Source organism: Peromyscus maniculatus, chromosome 10 (assembly GCF_049852395.1).
Source record: "Peromyscus maniculatus bairdii isolate BWxNUB_F1_BW_parent chromosome 10, HU_Pman_BW_mat_3.1, whole genome shotgun sequence".
In the NCBI taxonomy this organism is placed as follows: domain Eukaryota; kingdom Metazoa; phylum Chordata; class Mammalia; order Rodentia; family Cricetidae; genus Peromyscus; species Peromyscus maniculatus.
The window spans coordinates 3,366,013-3,391,043 of NC_134861.1; the positions used below are offsets into that span (position 1 = coordinate 3,366,013).

General features: G+C 51.3%; 1 protein-coding gene across 3 annotated transcripts; it reads left to right on the top strand.

The window, feature by feature from the left end:
* The first annotated feature begins 480 nt into the window (after positions 1 to 480).
* On the top strand, positions 481 to 24,742 carry Trmt44 (tRNA methyltransferase 44 homolog). Of its 3 annotated transcripts, none has more exons than XM_042285855.2 (11): positions 481 to 623; positions 6,825 to 6,939; positions 8,010 to 8,229; positions 10,015 to 10,083; positions 10,835 to 10,942; positions 11,656 to 11,727; positions 14,512 to 14,618; positions 15,812 to 15,995; positions 16,880 to 17,309; positions 19,175 to 19,291; positions 23,989 to 24,742. In XM_042285855.2, the coding sequence occupies exons 2-11, from the start codon at positions 6,893 to 6,895 to the stop codon at positions 24,237 to 24,239; spliced, it is 1,605 nt and encodes a 534-aa protein (XP_042141789.1). In that variant the 5' UTR covers positions 481 to 623; positions 6,825 to 6,892; the 3' UTR covers positions 24,240 to 24,742. The 3 variants fall into 3 exon arrangements, with proteins under 3 accessions (XP_042141789.1, XP_042141790.1, XP_006985689.1); XM_042285856.2 differs by lacking the exon at positions 481 to 623 and adding an exon at positions 1,504 to 1,633; XM_006985627.4 differs by lacking the exon at positions 481 to 623 and adding an exon at positions 2,356 to 2,897.
* The last annotated feature ends 289 nt before the right edge of the window (positions 24,743 to 25,031 follow it).

Below are 25,031 nucleotides of genomic sequence, written 5' to 3' on the forward strand. Positions count from 1 at the left end.
AACAGACAGACAAAACCCCCAAAATAACAAATAACTACTTTATATTCTAATAGCAACTAAAATGAGAAGGGATGGCCAGCTTTATACCCGCAGCCCCAAGCCAGTGAAGCCTTTTCTGTAAACATTCATTCCCTCCAGAAAACTTTGCCCTTTACTTTTGGCAATACCAGCACATATGTGCATGAGTTGGTGTTCGCCATTGTGAAAGCTGCCGTGACCTGGACAGTCGGGTATTCTGGAGTGTGGCCTTTGGGAAAAGGCACAGATTTCTCTTTAAATTACTTGTCACTGAGTTTTCTCTCTCAGCACCTTTGGGATTAGGGGAGCCAAAGTGAGTCACTAGCTTCTCTCTGGGTCTCTGCAACACACACACACACACACACACACACACACACACACACACACACCTTACTCTCCAGGCTCAATGGATCCTGACTTGTGGGTCAGCCTCTTCTGCCAGCTGGCAGTTTCTCAGGGACAGTCTGCTTAGCTCTGTCTCTTCAGTCCCACCGTTGATCTTTGGCTGTTGCAGCACAGCTAAAGACCTTGAATAGGATGGCACTACCACACATCAGGCTGAGGCCCTTGGCCCTAACTGTATAGAAATCATGAGGAGACAAAAGGTAACCTCTTCAAGGGCTGTCTGGTTTCGATGGCTTTTGTATCCCTTAGTTTATGCTAACAGTGAGTTTATGGCAGCACATGGCATGAGCAGCAACAAGTTGCGCCCTCTAGTGTTACATCTCTGTAGGACTTGGGACCCTGAGTCCTACAATGACGAGTGTTACAGCTCTTATATATAGGTCTAGAGTGTCAGAATTCCACGCCTTTCCTAGCACTAGTGTTACAGCTCCTGGGTGTAGGGTGTCTGAGACCCTTCACTCTCAAGTCTCTGAAAAGCAGCCTTTAGCTTTTCCTTGGCTCTTTACAGCCTTCCATCCTCCAGCCTCAGTTCTGCACACACTCTTTATTCCTGATGTTCTGGTTTCTGCCCCAGCTACCCTCTGTCTTTTCAGCTGCCTCTGTTCCTATGATCACTGTCATGACTGCGGCCACTGCAATGCTTTGCTGTTTTTCATGATGTCCTCACTGATGTTACAGTTGCTACCACCATCAATTCTCTGCTACCCACCCGCTGCCAGCCCCTGCCACCCCTCTGCTGCTCCCACAGCTCCACTCCGCCACTCCTGCAGCTCCAATGCGGCTGTCATGGCCGCTGCTCCACCGTCTCCTTCAGGAGCTGCAATTTGCTTCAGCAGCAAGCAATTGGAATTGTTGTGTAGCTGCTTTCAAAGCCTCCATGGATCAGCCTGGCTCCCTGAGGGTCATCGTGAAACCCAGGAGCAGCAACAAGGTGAAATGTTTGCTCATACGGGTGTTGCCAACAGGTTGGGAGGCGAGGTTAAGGGGTGAGAGCTTGGCTCTTTGGACCACAGAGCAAAAGGCACGCTGTTGAATGTGCTCCAACAAAAACACAGCTATCACCTTAAAGGGGTAAGAGATAGCTTAGTCTGGAGTCAAATATGAGTGACTGTGGTTTAAAAACCATGTTCCAACGTGATGAGTTTCATGCCGTTTTTACAGTAACAGAATCCACAAAGTATTTTTAAAATACACTTGCGAGTATGATCAGGTAGGTGGGTTAAAACAATGCGGGGAAATCGCTGATGACATTCTTAGCCTTCATGTCAGCGAAAGCTAATAAATAGTTTGTACATTCCAAAAGGATTTAATAAATACGTTGCTGGGGACCTCAGGTGCCAAGCCTCTGCTGTCGTTTTCTTATGTTTTCGGATGACAGCCTTAGCTTTTGGGTTGGCAGAAGCTAACGTTCTGCCAAGTTAATGTATTTCAGAGCTTTTACTTTTAGTCAAGGATCTGGGGTCAGACACGAGATAGGCAATAGATGGCTATGAAAGGGCCAAATAATCACTCTAGGTAATGCTGGCTTTGGATCTGCCTTCCAACTCTAAACAATCACGAAATTCTAGTCACCCAGCCTTGTAGAATCCGCCACCTAAGTGTGGCTTTCTGCTGGGTCTCTGTTACGTCTTGTTTGCTAAAGGAACAGCGCCCTCCCCATACTTCTCTCTGTGTTACTGTTAGCTTTGCCCTGGGAGAGGTAGGACCTATGGGGCCAAATTATATTGGGGGGGGGGCGTGAGATGGATGTACTGCTCCAGGAAAGCAAGTCAGAGGGCTAGTTCTGAGCGTTCAGCTGGTAAGGATCCCCGGAGATTCGGTTCATGGAGGCCGATGCTCCCAATCGGCTCCTCTCCGACCTCGTCTCCGCCAGCTGCAGGCGCCCCACCTGTACAAAACAGAGTGGGCTTCCGGCTCTAACTCCGTGACGTCAGTGCGCGCCGGCGCGTCATCCCGGCGCGCCGAGCAGGCAGAGATGGCGGAGTTGGGCAGAGTGCCCCTGTGCGACCCTGCGGCTCTGCTTCCCACGGGCTTCTGGGCCGCCGTGGCCGTGTGGCTGGAGAGGCCGCAGGTGGCCAACAAGCGGCTGTGCGGCGCCCGCACGGAGGCCCGCGGGAGCGCTTTCCGGCCCCGCGCCCAGCCGGAGAAAGGACCACGGCCGGGACAGGGCCCCGGGCTGGAGGGGCATGACGCGGGGGAACGCGGACAAGCTTCTCCCGAGGGAGAGCCAGGGTTAGGACCTAGAGCGGGCCGAGAAGGCGACGTCTCCGCAGCTGACCTGGACTCTCTGTGGGACCGAGTATCTCAAAGCCTCGTCCACGACAATCCGGAAATGCTGGCCTTCCTCTCTGGCCCCGCGTTGGATTCTCAGCCTGAAGCCCCGCAGAAGCTCGACCTGGTTCTCAGAACCGTCATCCCGAAAGCGAGCCCTCACTGCCCGCTTACAGAGCCGAAGAAAGAACTGGTGGTGCAAGGTGGGAGCGTAGTGGGAAGAGCACGAATAGATTGAAAAGCTTTCGCTTTTTGAGACAGGGTCATATATGGCCTGGAATTTGCTATGTGGACCAGGCTGGTCTTGAACTCACAGAGATCTGCCTGCCTCTGCCTCCCAAGTGCTTGGATTAAAGACATGTACTAACGTGTCCAGTCTGAAATGCATTTATTCACAAGGCTCTAACATAGCTGTAGGGCCTGTGCCTTTGCAGCGTACAGAGGCCATGGGCATTGAGTGGCTTTAAGAGATCTGTGGGAATGTGTGTCCTCAGTAGAGAATGGGATTGTTGAGCAGATGCTGGGGATCTGGAAGGCTTCAGCGACAGGTGAAGGATGGGCTGGGTGTTGGAGGATACTTTAGCATCTGTAGAGGTAGCTGAGGAGGAAGCTGTTCCTGGACAGATGACCTGTGACTGAGTCTAATGAATACCACACATTCCTGAGTATTGAGCCTGGATGGATGGCAGCCAGTGGTGGTCATCAGACATGAACTTGGAGTATTCCTAGCCTTGAGATGTCAGGGTATCCCTGCTTTGAACTTAACCCCAACAATGTGTTGACTTTCTAGCTACCTCTGTAGCAGATTACTGCAAATGCAATGGCTGGTCAGACAAACTGGTCCTTGCTCAAAGCTCCGTGGGTCAGAATCCTGGTGGACTCTGCTGGTTTCCAAGCACTGGACTCTTGAAAGGTCCAAATCCACAAGCTGGCTGACAGGGCTCTTCCCAGGAGTCTCTGGGAAAGACTGGGCCTCCAAGCTCATCCAGGCTGTCAGGGTCCAGTGCTTAGGGTTGTAGAACTGGAGCAGTGTTCTCCTAGAGGCCTCTTTGATTCTTTTGGCCTGCCCCTTGCATCATTATTGCCTGCAGCAGTGCCTGGCCCTTTGCATGCTTTGAATGGCTCTCTGACATCCTACCCTGCATCCACCTGGAGAAAGTTCACTGCCAGTTGGTGCTGATGGGATTGAGTTTGGTAGCCCAGAGTATTTTCCTTTATAATGTCTGTCAAGTTCCACATAATACCACATACTCCTGAGTACTGAGCCTTAGGGTGTGGACATCTTTGGGAGACCCTTGTGGGTCTCTTGGGCTGTAGTCACTGTAGATGCCTGCTGCTTCCTGCATACTGTTGACTGTCTCTCTGCCTTCCTAAGACATCCCAAGTGCTGTGCTCTGGACCTTGGGCCCCCTCTAGCGTAGTTCTTCCACCTGTTGTCACTAATGTCAGGGCATTAATTCTTTTCCATCTCCCAACTATCTTTACTGAGTGAGCTTAAGTGGGAGGTGTGGAGAAGGGAGGTATATGCTGGCTGCTCCCTCGGTATACTCGCTCGGTAGAGGGGGGCCAGACAGAATTTCCCTCCCTTCCTTCCTTCCTTCCTTCCTTCCTTCCTTCCTTCCTTCCTTCCTTCCTTCCTTCCTTCCTTCCTTCCTTCCTTCCTTCCTTCCTTCCAGAGAGGCACCACTCCATCAGCAGTGCTAGTATTAGGATTCCTTTCTCCTCAGGTTTCTGCAGGGAGACTCATCACAGAATTCACCTTCATGGATCCCCCATGGCGTGGCTTTAGAACTCTGCTGTGCCCATTTTTAGATGTATGACTCGGTGCTTCCGTTTCTTCGTTTGCAAGATTGGATACTAATAGTTTAGTGAAATTGCTCACTAGCAGGTGCTTGAAACGGTTGGTGGTACATGATACATACTTCTCCGTATGGACCTGGCACACGAGCCTGTCGTTCCAGCACTGGGAGGTGGAGGCACAAAGATCAGGAGTCCAGAGCCAGGCTCAGCTACAAGGCAAGTTTGAGGCCAGTCTGGACTGCACAAACCTCTATCTTAACAAACAAACAAAAGAAACAAATCACCGGATGTGGTGGCTCACGCCTTCAGTACCCAGGTGGCAGATCTCTGAGTTTCAGACCAGCTACAGCTATAACTACGTGGTGAGACCCTGTCAAAAGAAGAAAGACAGACATCTTCATGTAGACAGCCAGCGAAGGTTACCAGTTGGTGAAGCACGAGGCCTCTGGCATACAATAGCTCTCCAGGTTCTTGGTCTACAGCAGAGGGTCTCCACCAGGGACAGTTTTGCTCTCCAGGAGTTTGTTGATGTCAGGTTGCTTGTGGACAGTCTAGCCTTTTATTTATTGCTATTGTGTATGTGTGATCTCCTTGGCATGCATATGGAGATCACAGGACAGCTTTGTGGAGTCGCTCCTCTCTCTCCACCATTATGTGGTTCTGAGGCTTGAACTCAGGTTTCCAGGCTTGTGCAGCAGACACCTTTACCTGCTGAGCCGTCTCACTGGCTCTGCTGTAGGCATTTTTGATCACGTGCCAGGCTGGGCTAGGGAGTGGAGCCTGGGATGATGCTGGGCATCCTGCAGAGAAGTAGTCAGCTCCATAATAGATCTGTCCAGTCCCAAATGGCAGGGGTGCCAAGGCTGCAGAGCACCAATCTGGACGGGGGCAAAATGATTCTAGATTACAAAGTTGCTGTGCATTCTGAAGGAGACGGTTCAGATTCAAAACAATGGCCCGCTTCTCGTCTCTCGTCTCATGTCTCATGGTAGTGCTGCATTTGTGTCAGCTGTGAGGCCCTTCGTGGCCTGCATCCTGGTCCTGGTGCCCTTTGACTTCTCTCCTGTCCTCACATTCACCTCTATCCTTTACATAACTTGAGGCTTTTGCTGTTATTCCAGGGACCCCATAGCTTACTCTGACCTTCAGGTCCTCTCAGAAGCAAATGTTCCCGGGAAGACTTCTGACCTCCCTCAGTGTAGAGCACCCCCAGTGTCATTTCCTGCCCCTCAGTCTGCTGCACTGCTGTTTGCATCCAGTGGGCCCCTCAGCTTCTGCTTCCTTTTGCCAGATCCTTCTAATAAAGGTGGATTTCAATCTATATTCTTTGGTGTATTTTCACCCCCATTTTGATTTGCTGTCTTTTTTTTTTTTTTTTTTTTTTTATCTCAAAGGTAGGCGCAATTGATTTTGCAGAAGGGACTGCATTCCCTCAGACCTCTGGTTTCCACAGAGAAGTATATAATGCAGGGGACTCCAGCGTAGGGATAGTTCTGCTTGTGTTTTAAGAGAAGATGCGTGCGTGTCCCTTCCTGTGGGAGGGCCCTGGAACAATGTTTGCTGTCCAGAGCCAGCCTGGAATGGTTGAGTGACATTCTGTGCCACTGATGTCAGGGTCAAGATTGCGTGTGGCAGACACTCCGAGCAGGGGCCTCCTTCGCTGACCCACCTGGGCAGGCCTTTCCCCCCGGCTCTCTCTTCCTAGCACTTGGCTGTTGAGAGTGGCTGTCCTGAGCCTTGAACTTTTTTTGCTTTTTTCTTTCTCTTCATTAAGTTTATTTATTATGTGTTTGTGCATGTGCATGTGTCCCGCATCACCCTTGTAGAGGTCAGATGACAACTTGTAAGAGTCAGTTCCTTCCTTCCATTTCGTGAGTCCCAGTCATAGGATTCAGGTCTTCAAGCATGGCAGCAAGTGCCTTACCTGCTGAGCCATCTTTGGTCCTGGCCTTGTTTGTTTGTTTGTTCTTTCTTTCTTTGCTTTTGTTTGTTTGGTTGGTTTGGTTTTTCAAGACAGGGTTTCACTGTGTACCCCTGGCTGTCCTGGAACTTACTCTGAAGACCAGACTGGACTCGAACTCACAGAGATCCACCTGCTTCTGCCTCCCAGTGGGTAGGATTAAAGGTGTGCACCACCACCACCTGACTCAGGCCTTATACTTCCTAAGTGCTGGCTGTAATAGTGTACAAAGTGCGGAGCCCTTCTCCCCAGTACTGGACAGCCACTGAGGGTTGGAAAGCATCCTCCTCATACTCATTGCTGCTCAGTTCCACTTTCAAGGAGCTGTTTAGAGCGGTTGTGACCTGTTGGCTTTGTCTTTTTCCCTCAGATGTCGCCAATGGTAGTGTCACCTTTTTACCCTTGGAAGAGGATGATGAAGGGAATTTGGAGGTTAAGATGAGCAACGTGTATCAGCTCCGGCTCCATCACAGTGAAGGCGAATGGTAAGAGCCGGATTCCGCTCTGTTGCACTGCTATGTGATGTCCTATCCCTGGGCAGATGGAAGGTTCTGGGGGCCAGAAGAGCCAAGGTCCTGTGTTGGTGGGATGCTCTCAGATGTGTACTATAGCCACCACTCTGCTGGTTCCTGGCGCCGGTCCTGGGTTGGTGCTTGCTTCAAATTTTACAACCTGAGATTGATCCCTAGGACCCACATGTTGGAAGGAGAGGACCAACATGTTCTGAGTTGTCCTCTGTCATGCACACATGCAAACACACACACACACACACACACACACATACATGTATGTATATAATTTTTAAAAGGTCTCAGAGGTTTTAGTTTGTGGTCGCTCCTCTCTTTGGTATCTGGGCCTGTAGTGAGGAGCTAGGAGCATGTGCTTCCGTCAGGCCTCTCACTCAGGGCAGCCAGGAAGTTGACAGCAAGAGGGAGCCATGGACAGATTCTACCCGTCAGGAGTGCACCCCCAGCTTCCTACCTCCTCCAACAAAACCTCACCCTCTAAAGCCCCCGCTACTCCCAGGAGCCCATAAGCTAAGTCCATCGATGAGTTAGCCTGTTGATGAGGTTGGTCCTCTCACGGTCCAGTCACCTCCCAACGGCTCCACCTTTGAGCTTGGCTGAATTGGGGACCAAGCCTTGACACAGGAGCCTTTGGAAGACCTTTCAAATCTAGACCGAATTGATAGGAACTCTAATCCCATCATCATGCTGCTATTTGTACAGCTTGGTCCAGAGGAGTGGGTGGCATGTCTTGTCATAGTTTGGAGCCCTGCTCCTTATACAGTGCAGGCTTGTTACTCGGTGGAACACTTGCCCATTGTGTGCCTCGGCAGACCCGGGGCTTGATCACAGCAGCACATGCAGTGTGCACATGCAGCGTGTGCATGTACACACACACACACACACACACACACACACACACACACACACACACACAGTGAGAGAGAAAGGATATTTTAGTTGCTGCCCACTTCTGGGAGATAAACATGTAACATAAGAATAAGAATTGAAGCCAGCTCTTCTCACTGGTATTTCTCTTATTTTTGAAGGTTCATATCTGTTTTAATTTTCTGTCCAGAGAGGTGGCATTCAGATGGCATTGTCTATCCCAAACCTACCTGGCTTGGAGAAGAACTGCTGTCCAAGCTGGCCAGGTGGGCTGTGGAGAACAGGAAGAGTGAATTTAAAAGCACGCTTTCCCTGGTGTCCATCCTGCGCTACAGCAGGATGTACCAGGAGCTCAAAGAGAAGTACAGAGACATGGTAAAGGTAATGCTAAGGAGCATCCGAGGTCCACCCCCCCCCATTTAATAAGGGACATGGCCAGTGCCTGCCAGGGAGACTCTTCCCTGTGGGCTTTCTATCAAGTTCAGGTACCACACTGAAAATCCACTGTGGGTGCAGACAGTGTAAGCCAAGTGGATGTTTTGGTACATTTTTAAACCCAGAAGGAGTAAACTGTTTCACATTTTTCGGAAACTCAAAAGGGGAATTTTAATCTAAATATATTAAGCATTGTGTTAGTTACTGTATTATAAAGTTTACATTTTGTTTAAATTTTATTTTTGTTTTGAGATGGGATATCTCTGTAGCCCAGGTTAGCCTGAAACTCATGGTCCTCCTGCCTTATCCTCCCAAGTGCTAAGATTACAAGCATATGCCACCATGCGGACCTGGCTAATTAAAAAATTTTTTTTTAATTATTTTTATGTGTGCCTGTCTATGGGAATATGTGCACAGGCATATATTTGCCTGCAGAAACATAACAGGGTGTCAGAGTTCCTGGAGCTGGAGTTAGGTGCAGCAGTGGTGAGCTGCCTGCCTTTGGTGGTTCTTGGCAAGAGCAGTAAGCTCTCTTAACCTTTGAGCTGTCTCTGCAGCCCTGGCCTCATTAACTTAAAGGTATTTTTTTTTTCTTTTTTCTTCTTTTTTTTTTTTTTTTTTTTTTTTTTTAAATTTTCCAGAGCTGAGGACCGAACCCAGGGCCTTGTGCTTGCTAGGCAAGCACTCTACCACTGAGCTAAATCCCCAACCCCAAAGGTATTTCTAAGACAAGTGCTCCAAAAAAACAGCGTGCTTCATGACAACATGACCTTGAGTTAGTCCTTGCACTTATAGGGCAAAGTGGCCAAAGCCACAGGCTTGGGCCATAGTGATTCATTATAGAGATGTGGTTCAGGTCTGTCTGCACACAGCTGAGCTGCATTCTCCTGAAGACTCTGGTCTGGGGGTCTTCTGTCCCCTTGTGGACTCTCCATACCTTCAAGAAGGTACTCCTATTTCTCAGCTTTTAAATTGTTCCCAGGACATGGTTTATCCATTATATCACTCACCAGACCTGTCGGTTCTGTACATGGTTGACTCTTAAGGTGCCTTGATAATTCTGCCTATCAGTCAGAGCCTGGCCCTGAGCAGCTGGCCCAGCTCCTGAGTCCCAGTCTGTGTCTGCCTGCACCACTCCCATGTTTCTTGGTGTGAGTACCACATGTATGTGAGCGAGGATGAATGCACCTGTGCACACGCATGCAGAGTCCAAGGAGAGTGCCATGTGCCATGCTCCATCACTAGGGTTTTACACTGAACTTGGAGCTAGACTGGCAGTCAGCAAGTCCCAGTGACCCTCCTATTTCCAGTGTCCCAAGGCTGGGCCTACAGCGAACCACATGGCCATACATGGCCTTTTATGTGGGTGCTGAGATTTGAACTCTTACCTTCATGCAAAGCAAGCACTTTGTTACTGAGCTTCCTCCCTAGCCCTGCCTTCCTTCCTCATCTCATTAGTCCTTGTCTTTATCTAGATAACATCTTAAACTATATCGTTGATGGTCTGGATCACTTTGTACAGGACACTTTCTGTCCCGTACGTGCAGTGCAGTAACTGCGTTCTTGTATAAAGCAATTAATTATAAGAGGTCAACTGTGCGTTCATGCCTTTGAAATGAAATTGTGTATTTACTATATGGTTAGTTTGGTTTGACTTAGGCTGTTTAGAGATACTTTAAGGTGTTGAAGGTAATTTCACAGCTATTTACTTATTCCCTGAAAACATTTTAGGTTTGGCCTGAAGTAACAGATCCTGAAAAGTTTGTCTATGAAGACGTGGCCATCGCCACATACCTGCTGGTAAGAGCACTTGCACTGTTCACACTCAGGGAGTGTGGGAAGCTTGCCTCTGGCAGACGCTACTAGCTGGGGGTGGAGCATTCACCAATCAGGACTTGTGGTTTGCCCTGCTGTGAAATGATTTCACATCCTGCATGGCTCCTGCATGAGCACAGAGCATGTGTGAATCGGGAAGTTGGGGTGCGAGAGGACAGATGGGGTAGGAGTCAGTGAGACACAGTTGTCACTGGAGGTACCGACAATCCAGTGCCCGCCAGCTGTGGCCTGGGCCTCTCTCCCCTAGTCTGTCCTTAACTTGCTGGCCAGCCAGCTCAGTGGGACACTTCTTTAACTCAGTCCTCTTGATTTTCTTATCTCTAAAGTGTTTAAACTAGAACTCCCCAGTTTCCCTTTAACTTGTGCTCTCTTAGTTTAGAAAAGAGGGTTATTTTGCTTCTCAAGGCATGCAGAAGTTAACGGACAAGGAGAGAGGTCCACTGGATATGGATGCCATTTTTCTGGTGCTGGTTTAGAACCTAGGGCCTCACCCATGCCAGGCCAATAAGTGCTCTACCACTGAGCCGTTCATCACCAGCTCCTTCTCTGAAGTCTAGAGACAGGACCCCACCAGCTTTCCCAGGCAAGCCTTGAGCTTGCAGGCCTCCTGCCTCGTCTTCCCAAGATCACAGGCGTGTGCCTTTGCTCCATTAGGTTTGTTCTGGAACAGAATGAGTCAACATGTGGGTTGTCTTTACTTTGTCTCTTTCCTCAGATCCTATGGGAAGAGGAGAGGGCTGAGATGGGAGTCACCACCAAGCAGTCCTTCGTGGACTTGGGGTGCGGAAATGGCCTCCTGGTCCACATCTTAAGCAATGAGGGGGTGAGCATGGCTCTGCTGTCTTTATCTTAAGATTTCTCTAGGTTGAGCAAAGGGGCCCCCATGTTTCTTGTTTTTAATTTTTTGAGACAAGGTTTCACTGTGTAACCTGACTAGACTAGAACTTGCTATGTAGTCCAGAGTAGCCTCAGACTCACAGAGAACCACGTATCTCTGACTCCAGAGTATGCAGCCACACCCAGCTCCAACAACATTTCCTGATGCAGCTGCCTGGCTCAGAGTCAGCCTGGCTCAGAGTGGTGCCCCCAGCTTCAGCTGGAGCTTTCCCGGGTGTTTATAAAGGAGGCATTTTTAGTGGTGTCCTTGTGAAGACCTGGAAGCTGGGTGTAGAGCTGATAGGAAGGTTCCATAGCCCTCTACCCAAGAGGGAATGAATAAGGTTGCAGCCAGGGTGCAGGGACCTTGGTGGGGCTGGTCACAAGCTTGCCTTCCCCTGTGTGTTCCCTGGGCACTGCCTTGGGACACAGGCCACTGTGGTCCCTTTTGAAGAGCTATGGTGATCACTGGTAGGGTGCAAGTTCCCACTAGCCATGCAGGTGTGTAGTGTTGCCAAGAGCTGAGAGCTGTGCCTCCCACAGATGCCAGGCACGACCTGTCCTTCCTATGTGGCAATGGCAGTGCCTGCAGATTTATTTTTTGCCAACTTACTGCAGTTGCCCAAACTTAACCCGTGATTGCAAAACTGCTTATTTCAGCATCCGGGCAGAGGGATTGATGTCCGAAGAAGAAAGATCTGGGACATGTATGGACCCCGAACTCAGCTGGAGGTACTGCTTTCCCCCCTAATTCCATGTATTTATTCTCTGTAGCTCTAGAAAGACCTGTCCCCTAGAGTCAGCTGTTGGCAGGAGCGCCTCTGGATTCAGTCAGCTCTCACTACAAGTGTTCACTTTAGTTTGCGTGCTCTATCATAGGAAGGAGAGGGACGGGACGATTTCAGCTCTGCCCAGCCTCTGGTTACGGTGACCTTGTCTGGAGGCCTTCTTCCTGAGCTGTGCATGTGTGTGCATGTGAGGTGCTCCATGCTGTCTGCAGGGTGGAGATGTCTTTTTCCCCTTTCAAAGCCTGCTGCAGGAGTCTGTTCAGACACCCACTCTGAGTGATGATGTGCAGCAGCCCACCAGGAGGGTCTTCTCTTAGTTAAACCTCTCTAGAAATAACCTCATGGACCCAGAAGTGTGTTTCCTAGTGACTCTAAACCCTGTCAAGTTGGCAGTCAAGATTAACCATCTCAACATGACGAGCACCAAGTATTCATCAGCAACTACCACTATGCCTGTGTGCCACCACTGCCCCAGACACTGCCTACAGCTGCTGCAGTACTGTCTGCCCAAACCCTGCCCCAGACACTGCTCACAGCTGCCACAGTGACTGCCCATCCCTGTCCCAGACACTGCCCACAGCTGCCACAGTGACTGCCCATCCCTGCCCCAGACACTGCCCACAGCTGCCACAGTGACTGCCCATCCCTGCCCCAGACACTGCCCACAGCTGTTACTGCTTCATCTCCAGCAAAAAGTACAACTTTAGAGACTTGCATTTTCTGTTATTGTATCTTTTTCAAGTTGAGATAATATGACAAAGACTTGAGGGTCAGGGGGTTCACTGCCAGCCCCTCAACTCAGTTCTTCCTTCTGTGTTCATGGTTCCTTTCCCAGGGATTTGTAATTGCTTAATAGATTCATGTTATAGGAAATTTTGCCAAGCAAGAAGGTAAACTTTTGTAATTCCAACACTCAGGAGGTAGAAGCAAGAGGATCAGCTGTATAATGAGTTCAAGGCCAACCTGGGTTGCGTGAGACCCTGACCTTAAAAAAAGGAAAGAAAATTGAGGAATGTTTTTAGGACTGGGCACGGTGGGATATGCCTTTAATCTCAGCTCTTGGGAGGTAGAGGCAGGCAGACTGAGTTCTAAGCCATCTTGGTCTACAGAGTGAGTTCTAGGCCAGCTGGTGCTAAATAGTGAGACCTTATGTCCAAAAAGAAAGAAATGCTTTTAGTGTCTTGAGTTTGAGGACTGTTGGTAATAAGCTGGCAGGTTCATAGAGTCCTGCAGGTTGAGATCTAAGTCCATAGATCTTCATGCCTGGTGCCTAAGGCTCTGAATTGTGTGTGAGATGGTTAATCACCAGGAGTAATTTGGTGATGTCAACATCCCTGTGTCCCCGGGTCTTAACCCTTTGCTTGGAATGAACTTCAAACTGTCCCGCTAGTAAGTCCTGACTGAAGGAAGGGCTGGTTGGTGTGAGGGGCTTTCAGGGATTGTATAGAGGTTTGGGCTGTTTATTAGGGGTCCCCAGCACCTGCCTCAGACCTGTCAGTGCGTCACCTGACTCGGGAACCCCTTCTAGTCTCAGTGCTAGCGCCACTGGTTCTAGTGTTGAGTGTGCCAGGTGGAAGTCAACTGTGATTCTGTTGCACTTTCTGCCTGAGCCTGTGGCCATGAGGCTTCACTGGAAGCTGTGTGCTGCTGGTATATTTCCTAGTAAACAGTTTGTTTCCAGCTGCATCTGTGTGATGTCTATGATAGCTCTGTCTAGAAATCCCATCCATCTTGGCTTAAGCTTCTTTCTAATCCCTATTCAGTGCAAGTGTGTTTGGAATCCCTTGTTAATACGGTGCTGTGATGATCTCAGATTGTATTAAGTTTGTGCATCAAGCAGGATGGTTGCAATTTACTATATTCAGAAGGCCTTTAGTGAAGCAAGTCTGACTATTTCCAGGTCGATATAGCCAGATAATGGCAATCCAAAGATAAATAAGGTCTTGATTCATGAAGAGACAAATGGGCAGATTTAAATGCAGAGTGAGTGCAATGATAATACATGTTGCTAAAGGTTTCTCCTCCTGTGTGACTCTGCACTTAGCGGTTGGCCAGTGTATGCTCAGTGTCTCAGTGTCTGTGTAAACAGCCCTGGAGTCGCTGTAACGTATCTTCTGTGAAGGCTGCTGTGGGGCGCTAACAGTCGTACAGTAAGGACTGGTGTAGAGAACAGGGCTGGAGAGACAGGCATGGTCAGAGTGGCACTCCATCCCCTGCGGTCTGTCCTGCACCATCTCAGGTTGTGATGCACCTCCTTCCTCTCTGTTTTTCCGGTCAGTTCTCTAAGATGTCACTTGTTAATTCAAGACTGGCTGCTGACCGCCAGGAAGGGTGATGTGCAGAAACTCAGAAGGGCAGAGTTGGTAAGGTGTCACTGCTGAGAGTTCCCTGACCATAGTGACAGAATAGCCCAGAACTGAGAGGACTTTCCTTCCTCTTCTCAGAGGAGACCAGTCACCAGCTGTCTCTCTGTTGGTTGCTTTCTGTGTTTATGCAGGAGGCAGGTTTTAGTCATCACCCAGAAAAGTGCTCTTTTGGGGGTCCCAAAAGTCGCCAGTGATTTGTGTCCTTGGAGGCCAACTATGGTTAGGACAATCATCTCCTCTTAGTAAGTTGGGCACAGTGGAAGCCTGGGAGGATCATGTGGTAGGTGGACTGTGGCTGTGAATCATGGCTCAGAGCTTCTGGTGCATGTACTGACTGGTTCATCTTGTGTGACATTCTTAAGGAAGGTTCCATCACCCCAAGTGACAAGACCTTGTTCCCTGGTGTTGACTGGCTGATTGGTAACCATTCTGATGAGCTCACTCCCTGGATCCCTGTCATTGCGGCCAGGTGAGTAGGAAAGGCAGGTGGCTGTTTCTTTCTGTGCACACGATGTCCACGATGGCAGCCCCTCACCACTGTGGCAGTGTGGCATTTGACATGGTAACTCAGACAGAAGCACAGATACATTGAGTAAATTTAAATCTACCTGCTTTTCTTCTGAGACTGTGACTACTAAAAACCTGAACCACACACGTGGTTCCTCTCATGTTCTGTCAGCCCACACTGATCCCGGTTACATCATCTCTGGCATTTCTATCCCACGTTGAAAGATACATACTTTTTTGGAAAGCTTCTGATTTTGGAGGGTTTGGCTTCAAGGGAAAGTCTTTCCTTAGACAGATCCTTTGCACAGTCCGCACCTTTAGACAGCTCTTTGACGAGTGTGAGACACTGTGTGTACCTCCAGCCCCGCCTCCCTTAGTCTGCCATCGGGCCTCTCTTACCACCAGGACTCTGGCTGTTTGTGCTCCTAGCTCCACTCCAGCTCAAGTCTGAGCTTGCCTTTGCTGTGCCTGCCTTGGTTTCCGATTCCTACCTGAAGTTCCAGCTCCAGAAAGCTGATGTCACAGTGGGCCAGAGTAACTACACAGGGAAATTATTTTTTATTAATTCAGTTTCTATTTTGTTGAAAGGTACAGTGTGTTGCATGGTTTTTAGAGGTCCATGGGAAACAATCCCACTGTGATAACTGCCTGTAACCCCAGTACATTGAAAGTGGAGACCAGAAGTCAGGAATAAGTAGTGCATTTGAGTGCATTTGCACTGTGGCCTCACAAAGTAAATAAGAAAGACCCATTGCTTTAGATGTAAGAATAGCCAGGAGCAGCGTAGGTACTCGGTCTTCTGCTGCTTGTGCATGTTGTGGTGCTTCTGCCTACCTGGGTCTGTTGTGGGCTCCTCGGGTCTTCCTGGGTCTGTTGTGGGCTCCTCGGGTCTTCCTGGGTCTGTTGTGGGCTCCTCAGGTCTTCCTGGGTCTCTGCTGGACTCCTCAGGTCTTCCTGGATCTGTTGTGGGCTCCTAGGGTCTTCCTGGGTCTCTGCTGGGCTCCTAGGGTCTTCCTGGGTCTGTGCTGGACTCCTCAGGCCTTCCTGGGTCTGTGCTGGACTCCTCAGGCCTTCCTGGGTCTGTGCTGGACTCCTCAGGTCTTCCTGGGTCTCTGCTGGGCTCCTGAGGACTTCCTGGGTCTCTTCCTCCTCCAGGTCTTCCTACACCTGCCGGTTCTTCGTCCTGCCCTGCTGTTTCTTTGACTTTGTGGGGCGATACCGCCGGCGGCAGAGCAGGAAGACACAGTACCGAGAATACCTGGACTTCGTGCTGGAGGTGGGGCTTTCCTGTGGCTTCCACATGGAGGAGGACTGCCTCAGGATTCCTTCTACCAAGCGGGTATGTGCCAGGGCATGTGCAGGGTCAGGGAGTGTGCTCTGCTTGGGGCTCCTTCAGAAGTTTCCTTCAGAGCTCATCCTCAGGCTGGCACCATGTTGGCAAGTCTTGCTCCTCTGGGTTGGAGAAGGTTCAGTCTGGGGTGTCAGAGACCTGTGTTTTGCACCTGCCGTTCACTGCTCATCATGAATAACCAAGGAAGCTCCTGCAGTCTCTGACCTGGTGTTACCGGAGGGTGGTATGGGAGGTGCCCAGGAAGTGCCGGACAGCCACACAGCTGGTGGGACTAAACACATCAGATGCTGCTCCGCTCCAGACCCAGAGCACACGGCAGGGCTGGTGACCCTAATGGAATTCCACTGGCTCCCTTTGCTGGTGTGCACTCTAACTCTGGAGTTAATGACCAGAAGAAGAGTGTGGAGGAAGTTCCTTAGATACATTGGGCACCTACATGGTTCCAAGTGTCGTGCTAGCAGGTTAATATACAGCCTGTTCTCTCACAGATCCCTGGGGACTCTCAGAGGTAAATTGTGTCACCCCTGGGGCAAAGGCAGGCCTAGTAAAGACCACCCAGAGTGAAGCATTTTGAACCCCGAGCTGACTTGCACCTTCCATAGATCTACACCCACATTCTTTACCAGCTTTTATTGTTAGCTTTTTTATTTTTAAATCATTTCTGTTGGTATTTCAGGGCTTAGGGTAGACCTCAGTGGGTAATGTTTCCCAGCAGGCACAAGGCCTTGGAGTCCATCCCAAGTACAACCAAAAGGCTAAAACAAGGATTTCTTTCTTCTTATGACAGATTGCTAAAGCTTTGGTGGGAATTGTTCTTCAACACAAAAGTGCTCCATGGCGAATGTTGTAATACAGTGTCTCTTCCATCACAGGTCTGCCTCATTGGGAAATCCAGAACATACCTGCCTTCTGCAGAGGTCTGGATGGATGAGCAGAGGACACGGTACCTCCACAGCAGACAGGGCCACCCCCAGAGCTCACCTGCTGAGGGACACGCACCTTCTATACCCCAGGTTGCTGCCCATGATGCTGATCATCAAGACAGTCACAGGACCTTTGACCTTGAGGCTGAGGGCATGCCTGATGGCCGGGCTGCTGAGGGAGGCGCAGCCCCAGCCCCAGGGCTCTGGATGCCTGGGTTCTGCCCTAGAGAAAAGGCCGAGCGTGTGAGGAATTGTGCTGCCCTCCCTCGAGACTTCATTGACCAAGTGGTTTTACAAGTGGCAAATTTGTTGTTAGATGGAAAGAAGTTAAACACCGGGAGCTCTGAGGACGGGAGTCCGAAGACCTGGAATGGAGGAGGTAGGCCCCACCCTCCGGGGCAGGCTGACTGGCCAGCGTGGACTGTGGGTCTTTGTAGCTCAGCATACCCAGAGGCTGGGAGTGAACAGCTCTCCACAGTTGCTGTTCAGGGGGAGGAAGGTGGAGGCCAGGGCTGCTGGTATTCAATCCTTAGAAATGATACAACCAGAGAGCAGGTCATCGAGTGTCAAAAGCCCCACTTCCTTAAATGCAAATTCAATACTTTCATTCTCTGCAATCCCTAAATACAAGACTGTTGCCATGTCAGAGACGGTTGCATCTGATTGCTCATCGGCTGGAGCCTGCCTGTTAGAGAGAAACAGGCAAAGTAGGGTTGCTCCGACATGCAAAGTTGAGGCTGTCAAAGCTTTCAGCTGCACCCCTTCCTTCCACCTGTCACCACCAGAGGGCAGTATGGGGCACCGGAAACTGTGGATGTTGTCTAGTTCTCACCCTGCACGGGAGCAAGTAGCCCTCAGCATAGCTCAGAGCAGAGTGACAACACCCTCATCCCCCATGCCACATCCTCATCTGCGACTGTTGGGTCCAGGTTTCTTCCCTTTATCCTCTCATCTCCCACATGTGACATGGCAGGACCTTCTTGTATGTTCTCCTTCAGTATTAACCAATCCTGGGAGGCCCTCTGGGACACTGGCCAGAGTGCCCTTGGCTCAGGGGGCCGTGTAACTTGAAGACCCGTCACTCTGTGGTTTGGGACTAGCTTCGCTGTTTAGATGCTAATATGGGGTCTTTGCAGAGGGAGGCAGACGAGGTTTCCCAGCAAGGCTGGAAGAACACAGGGCGCTGGGATGGTGTGGAAGTTCTTGAGTGTGCTGTGTAGCAGGATCCCTGGTTTAACGGAGGAAGTGATGGGAACTGGGGTCTTTCGGCTGTGCCTGGGATGGAAAGCCCTGAGCTAGCTGGACCCTCCTTCAGACCTAGATCCAGTACCAGGTGGAATACCAGGGTACCATACCTTCACTGACAGGTGTCCAGAGGCCTGGGCTCATTGGAGACTCCCAGGTGCCCCTGGGTGAGAAACATCTCTGTAAGGAAGGAGTGGTCCTGGGCCTCTGAGCCCACAGACAGCCTCTCCCCACTTTACCTATTGGAGGCCTGGGCATCTCAGTAAGCCATTGCTGGACACTGGGCGGGAGTCCCTTGGGTCTGGGTCGGGTAGTGCTGCTCCTGCCTGACTGCTGTGGAGACTGGGCTGTTTTTAGCCTCCAGCTTTACCAGGAGACACAGGTGAGCTGCAAGATGCAGGAAGGTGATTCTTGGCAAAAGCACCAGGGAGACCCATTGTTATCTTAGTCGGAATAGACTTCATTGTCACTGGGTGTCTGATCAGAGCGTTTCCACATGTGAGCAGGGTCTTGAGCAGCATTGTGAATGGGAGAGACCTCACTGATATCTGCGATTCTGTGTCACGCCTCCCACTCCAGCCCACCATGTGGGCAGTGCCCTGCAAAGCTCTAATGCCAGCTTGACCAGGAGGTATAACAAAAGGCTTGCCTGTTGGCCCTGCCTCCTCAGCTCTGGGCTGTATCTCATTTGTATTGTACTAAGAATGTGGGGGCTGGGCCACCCCACCAGGTGTTGGCGGACTTACTTGATGCTCAGCCTGAACAGTGGAAGCATGTGGTCCTGCAGGCTGGCACACTGTGTCACTGTGACTGGGGTGACTGCCACCTCATGTCTTGTGGTTGTAAGATGTAGTTTTGTTAAACTGTACACCAGGATCCTGCACCTGAAGCATGCATGGGACTTGAAGCTACAGGATAGGTTTGGCTTTGGGACCTGACAGCCTATGCTGGCTACAGGCTTGTAATCCGTGCTGTTTGCGGATACCTACTTTCCCACAGGAAGCCTTTCCCTGGCAGAAGTGGCTGCGGAACTGAACCCAGAGACCCTGCAGCGACTGAAGTGCGAGTGTGGAGGCCTACAGACCCTGCTCAGGAACAGCCACCAGGTGTTTGAAGGTAAAATCTATGAAGTCACCATACACTGTCTATCCTGCTTGTCCCCAGCAGTTCCTCCATGTGTACTCTGTGAACTCTGCTTTCTGTCCCCAATGGCTGTGATACTTAGGGGCTTCCTAGATGTCAGAAGAACCAAGTGGACATTATGGCGGCCCTGTGTCCACCTAGGCCACCACTAGCCTGTATCTTAGGGTGAGGCCATAGCCATCCTTCTCTCTAGGCACACTCTGGCCTCAGCTCGGGCTCCCTGTGCCTTGGTCCAGGTGGCTCCTGTCTGGGATGTGCTCCTGAACCTCCGCTGCTACTGTGATGCCTATTCCTCATATAGGGCTGGTGGTCAGTTGCAAAGCTTGCTGGCTGCATCTTGTGTTACTACAAGAACATCTGTTCACCTCTGTCTCCTGCAACAAGAAGCATGTGGAGCTGTAGAGCCCATCAGGCAGGTTGGGGACATGAGCCTTCTCCTAGTCTCTGCTTGATGCCTCCACCTTATGGGCCTGGCACAGGGACTTGGGACTCTTGAGTGGCCCTCCTGGTAGACTGAGGCTTGACTCTGCTTCAGCACTGGATTCCATAGCTCCAGAGATAAAAGGGCCCATTCTCATTTGTCATGGCTCCATCCCTGCCTTGTGGGAGTGTTCAGTCTAAGGATGGGGAGTGGAGTATGACAGTGTCCACCCAGAAGCCCGAGGTGTAGACAGTGCCATGAGGGCATGAGCGTGTAGGACTAACACAAGACGCGAAGAGCTGCAGGGCCTGAGTCCTCTCAGCAGCCCTCCCACAGGCCACTCCTGCTTCACAGAGTGTGCGTCTCCCTTTAAAGTACATTCCATTCTTAGGTAGGGTTACCATTGCTGTGATAAACACCATGACAAACAACCTGGGGAGAAAGGGTCTGTTTACCTTACATATCGTAGTCCATTGAGGAAAGCCAATGCAGGAACTCAAACCGGGCAGAACCTGGAGGCAGCAGTTGATGCCGAGGCTGTGGATAATTGCTGCTTACTGGTTTGCTCTTGATGGCTTGCTCAGCCTGCTTTCTTATATAGAACCCAGGACCACCCTTGCAGGGGTGGCCCTGCCCGCAATGGACTAGACCCACCCACATCAGTCACCAGTTAAGAAAATGCCTTACAGGCTTGCCTGCAGCCCAGGCTTCTGCAGGCATTTTCTCAGCTGAGGCCTCCTCCTCTCAGATGACTATAGCTTGTGTCAGGTTGATGTAAGACCAGCACAGCCCACTTGGAGTGCATTCACCCCACGTGCTTCCTTGTACAGCATTAGACACAACAGGCATTGTCTTTCTCTTGCTTCACCAGTATGCCTTCAGCACAGGTATCCACTTGGGCTCAGTTACTTAGAAAGGCTTTCCTTAGGAGGTGATGCTCCTGTTGGGACCAGGAGGAGAGGAGTCTGGGAAGTGAGGAGGGCCAGGAGGAGAGGAGTCTGGGAAGGGAGGAGGGCCAGGAGGAGAGGAGTCTGGGAAGGGAGGAGGGCCAGGAGGAGAGGAGTCTGGGAAGTGAGGAGGGCCAGGAGGAGAGGAGTCTGGGAAGGGAGGAGGGCCAGGAGGAGAGGAGTCTGGGAAGTGAGGAGGGCCAGGAGGAGAGGAGTCTGGGAAGTGAGGAGGGCCAGGAGGAGAGGAGTCTGGGAAGTGAGGAGGGCCAGGAGGAGAGGAGTCTGGGAAGGGAGGAGGGCCAGGAGGAGAGGAGTCTGGGAAGTGAGGAGGACCAGGAGGAGAGGAGTCTGGGAAGGGAGGAGGGCCAGGAGGAGAGGAGTCTGGGAAGGGAGGAGGGCCAGGAGGAGAGGAGTCTGGGAAGTGAGGAGGGCCAGGGGAGTTTTGGTCAGTGGGATGGTGTATGTAAGGGTCTGGATTGGGTAGTAAGCTGCTTTTGCAGGGGCCAGAGAACTGTGGCTTCTGTGACTAGCATAGAGGGTCGATACCCAAGTGGCCCGGGAAGGAGCAGCCTGGCTTCTAGTCTCTGCTTTTGGGACCTGTGGCCCATCGGCACTCAGACTGCAGCGTTGAGCTCAGTGGATCTAGGTGATGGCATGAGTTGCTGTCAGCTCAGCACTGGTTCTTTGGTGTGCCACCAGAAGCCGAGAGGCCAGCACTGTGCACCTCATCCTAACAGTGGGACCTGAGGCAGGTTGGGGTCAGCCTTACCTGTATCCACAAAGGGCCACTGACTGACGGTGATGAGGAATGGGCCTTGATGGGGTCACAGGTGTTGGAAACAGTGTTCCCACCTTAGATCTTAGACTAAAGATTAGAGGGTCCCATGTTCCTCTCTGATGTCGTCATCTGTGAGAACAAGGTGTGTGCTGCCTCATATCCAAGCACAGGTGTGTGCTGTCCCATGTACGTGAAACAACCCACATGAGAACATGGGAGTCAGGTGATCCTGAATAATGTAGTTGAACATGTGTGTACTTGCCGCCCGTGTGTGTACACCTGGGAATGTGGGTGTCAAGTGCTCTCCCATGTCAGGGCATGGCTGTGTAGGTCTACACATCTGCTCTTTGGTGGTCCAATTGTCCTTGGGAAGTTGGATATGGTTCTGTCTGGCTGACTGGCCTTCACTTGGGTGAGTTTTGTTCACGGGCGGGTGCAGGAATGGCCTGACATAGTCCCCTGGAGGTATTGCTGAAACCCAGAGCCCCACACCCAGATGTCCAGATGAGCGGTCCAGTGCCTGGAATCTGTGCTTACCCACAAAGCTTTAATCAGTTAAAATACTATAGCCTGAGGGGCCTCTCTGTTTCCCACATATTTTTGATTTCATGAAGGACCATCGCTCCTGTCCAGTGTAAATGTGTGTGTGTGGGGTTAACCGCTTCTCTGTGCAGTTCACTTTGGGGGGCAGTTAGTTTTGGAATCATTTCTGAGTAGAAGACTTGGGGATCCAGAGCCACGTGAGCATCCTCTTTGCAGTCATGCAGAAAGTATGTGCTGAAGCTGGGGCTTATCTCGGGATGGGGTTTGTTTTGTTTTTAGCTGCCGTGACTCTGGGTCATCTGGAGGAGTGTGTGCTCCAGAGGAAGCCAGCTTTCAGATGGCTTAGGTCAGCTCATGTGAGCACTATGTGTCCATGCCGTGTCAGGACTGACCCGCCTCAGCTCCGCCCCTTCCCAGGGCCTGCATGGTTGTCTCTTCCTGTCTGCTGGCGAAGCAGCCTCCTCGTAGAGGATTGGACATAGCTCAGAGTTGGTGACTTACCCAAGGTCCCCAGCGAGGCTGACAATCCAGGCCAGTTGAGCCCCTGGCGTTGATGCTCCTGAAGACAGGACACACCCTCAGGGCTCTTCCTGTGCCCTGGGTCTCAGGACATTCTAGCCAGAGGCTGCTTTGTCCAGCAGCTAATGGGTGGAGAGTTCTGTTTCTCTGCAGTCCCACAAGCCCCCAGCAGGAGGCAGGAGTTGGGGGTGGGGAAGACAGCACATTTGTTCCTGTGATTCCATTTCAAATTAGTAGCACATTTCCCAGAGGAGAGCTGTTGGTGGTCTGACTTGAATGGCTGGCATGTGCCCTGGAGGGCCACCCCTCTGGCGCCTGACACCATCTTTCCCAGAGTGATGGCTGTGGGACCAACAGGGAGCTGCCTGGCATCCTGGTATAAACTGGGCAGATTGGCACGCTGTGTATACTTGATACCTGGCTACTGCCCTCTCCAGATTCCTGTGTTATTATTAGTGCCCCCTTTTGGTCTTTATACCTATGACTGGGCCTGATCACATAACCCTGCAAATAGCAACCAAAAATGTGCCTAGGCATGCTACTAGCTCATAGCCATCTGGGAGGCTCCCCTGCTGGCCACTATGTCCATAGAGAAGGCCTAAACCAGCATTGAGGGCAGGCTTCATGTCCACTGTGGCTTGGCCTCAGATTGTTTAAACATGTCAAAACTTCCAACAGGGACAGGGCCTCCTGGCCACTTAGAGTCAGGTGTCCTGTTTCTGGAAGATGCCCCTGAGGCTCCTCTGAGCACAGTTCAGAGAGTTCTGGGCGCACAGTAACTCGAGTTGTATCCGGTGCTACACTGGGAAGCTCTGCTCTGGGAACCGTCTCTAAGTGTCCTGAAGTGACCTTAACCTGGGCTTTAGTTCAGGGAAGATCAACCTCGGCCTGAGGGAGGTGGTTGCATGTGGTGTCGCTTGACCCTGGGGGCTTCAGTCCATTCCTGAGGATGAACCCCTCCCTGTGTTCTAGGTCCATAGGGTCCTCTCAGGACTCAGCTCAGGTTTCCAAGGGAAATATTTACTCCCAGGCTGCTGATGGCAGCAGCCAGGCTCACTGGGGCCATACTACAGGGATCCCAGAGCCGACAGGAAGCTGTGCTCACTCAGACACTCAGTTCCGTTCAGTTCTGGAAGTCGGTGAGCCAGACTCCCTCAATGAGGCACTTTTTTTCCCCCCGCCATGCTGGCCACAGGTAGTTTTACGGCACTGGGGAGGCCAGAGGTTTGGTTGCTTTGGCAGAGTTTCACATGGAGCTGTTGGCTCCTCACAGTGAAGCGGCAGAGGGCAGGGGGCCACCCCGGCCTGATTACTATACTCTGTGCACCCAGATCCTGTCCAGCAGGACTCATGGCTGGAAGTCCCCCCTTGACCCTGCACCCCTCTGTCAGGACTCCCCACAAGCTGGTGCCTTTCAGTCTCTGTACACTGTGACACTCAGGCCTTTTGTTCTAAACCTCAGTTAGGAATGGGCGAGTTCACATCCGTGACTGGCGGCAAGAGGTGCAGAGGGAAAAGCCTCCAGAAGCCAAGCGGAGCCTGCCTGCAGAGGTGTTCAAGACGCGCATCTGCTGGTTCTTCACTCACCATCCTGATGGCTGCCCGCTGCCCGCTGCCCGCTGTCCCTTTGCCCATGGCCCCGAGGAGCTGCGCCCGTCTCAGCCCTTGAAGAAGCAGAGGCAGGCTCCGAGTCACTCCCTCAGTGATCTCTAGCTGGTGGCTCCGTGGCTCTGCTACCTGTCTCCCCTGTCCTGGTGACACCCTGTTGGGGCCGAATTGGCTTCGGTGTGGCCTGTCAGTGTGCATAGCCACCACCCGTCCCTGACACACATCTCTGGCTGTGGAGCCGCTCAGCCGTTCCCAGACCGCCCCGACGCCAGAGCCACTGTGTCAGCTTCTAAGCACATGGCCTTCTTATTCTCAGGGCTCGGCCCAGGTTCCCTCTGCCTGGGAGCCTGCCGCAGGGTGATCACAGGCTCCTGGAAGCAGAGGTACAAGACTTTCTGTGAGACCATTAGCAGAGTCCTAGAGAGAACAGCTTCCAGAGTCACACTCTGCCACCCTGTGTTCCGAGGCAGGACTCAGAGTGAACACTGCCTCGTCTGGACCTTTCTCTTTGGCACCCTATCCCCAGAAGTGTGGGACAGTTTTTCCTTTGAGAAAAAAGTTATTTCCATTTAAATTTATTTTTGGTCTTATAAAAAAGGTGGCACTTGCTTTGTCTCTGCTGACGGTCCTGGGGACCAGCCTCTGAAACTTGATGTGGTAGAAATACCCCAATGTCATCCGAGTGAAAAGAATGAAGTTTATTCTGAGAGCTGAGGGCTCTGCAGCGTCCTGGGGCAGGGCGGCCACTGTGGAGTCTTGAGCCCAGCTGACGAGAACCCACAGGGCTTGCTCCTGCCTCTTTCCTTGCCAGTTTGGCAGCCATAACTCTTGGAGCAGTAATGGTGATCTGCACCCAGGCAATATCACCACAACTCTCTTGGATGGGCTAGGCTGTGT

What these genes read in the sequence shown, in the direction of transcription:
- Trmt44 (XM_006985627.4), top strand. Translation starts at nt 2,399, where the DNA reads ATGGCGGAGTTGGGCAGAGTGCCCCTGTGCGACCCTGCGGCTCTGCTT. An exon ending in CATCACAGTGAAGGCGAATG is followed by an intron (nt 6,940 to 8,009) that starts GTAAGAGCCGGA and finishes TTATTTTTGAAG; the next exon opens with GTTCATATCTGTTTTAATTT. An exon ending in GGATTCCTTCTACCAAGCGG is followed by an intron (nt 15,996 to 16,879) that starts GTATGTGCCAGG and finishes CTTCCATCACAG; the next exon opens with GTCTGCCTCATTGGGAAATC.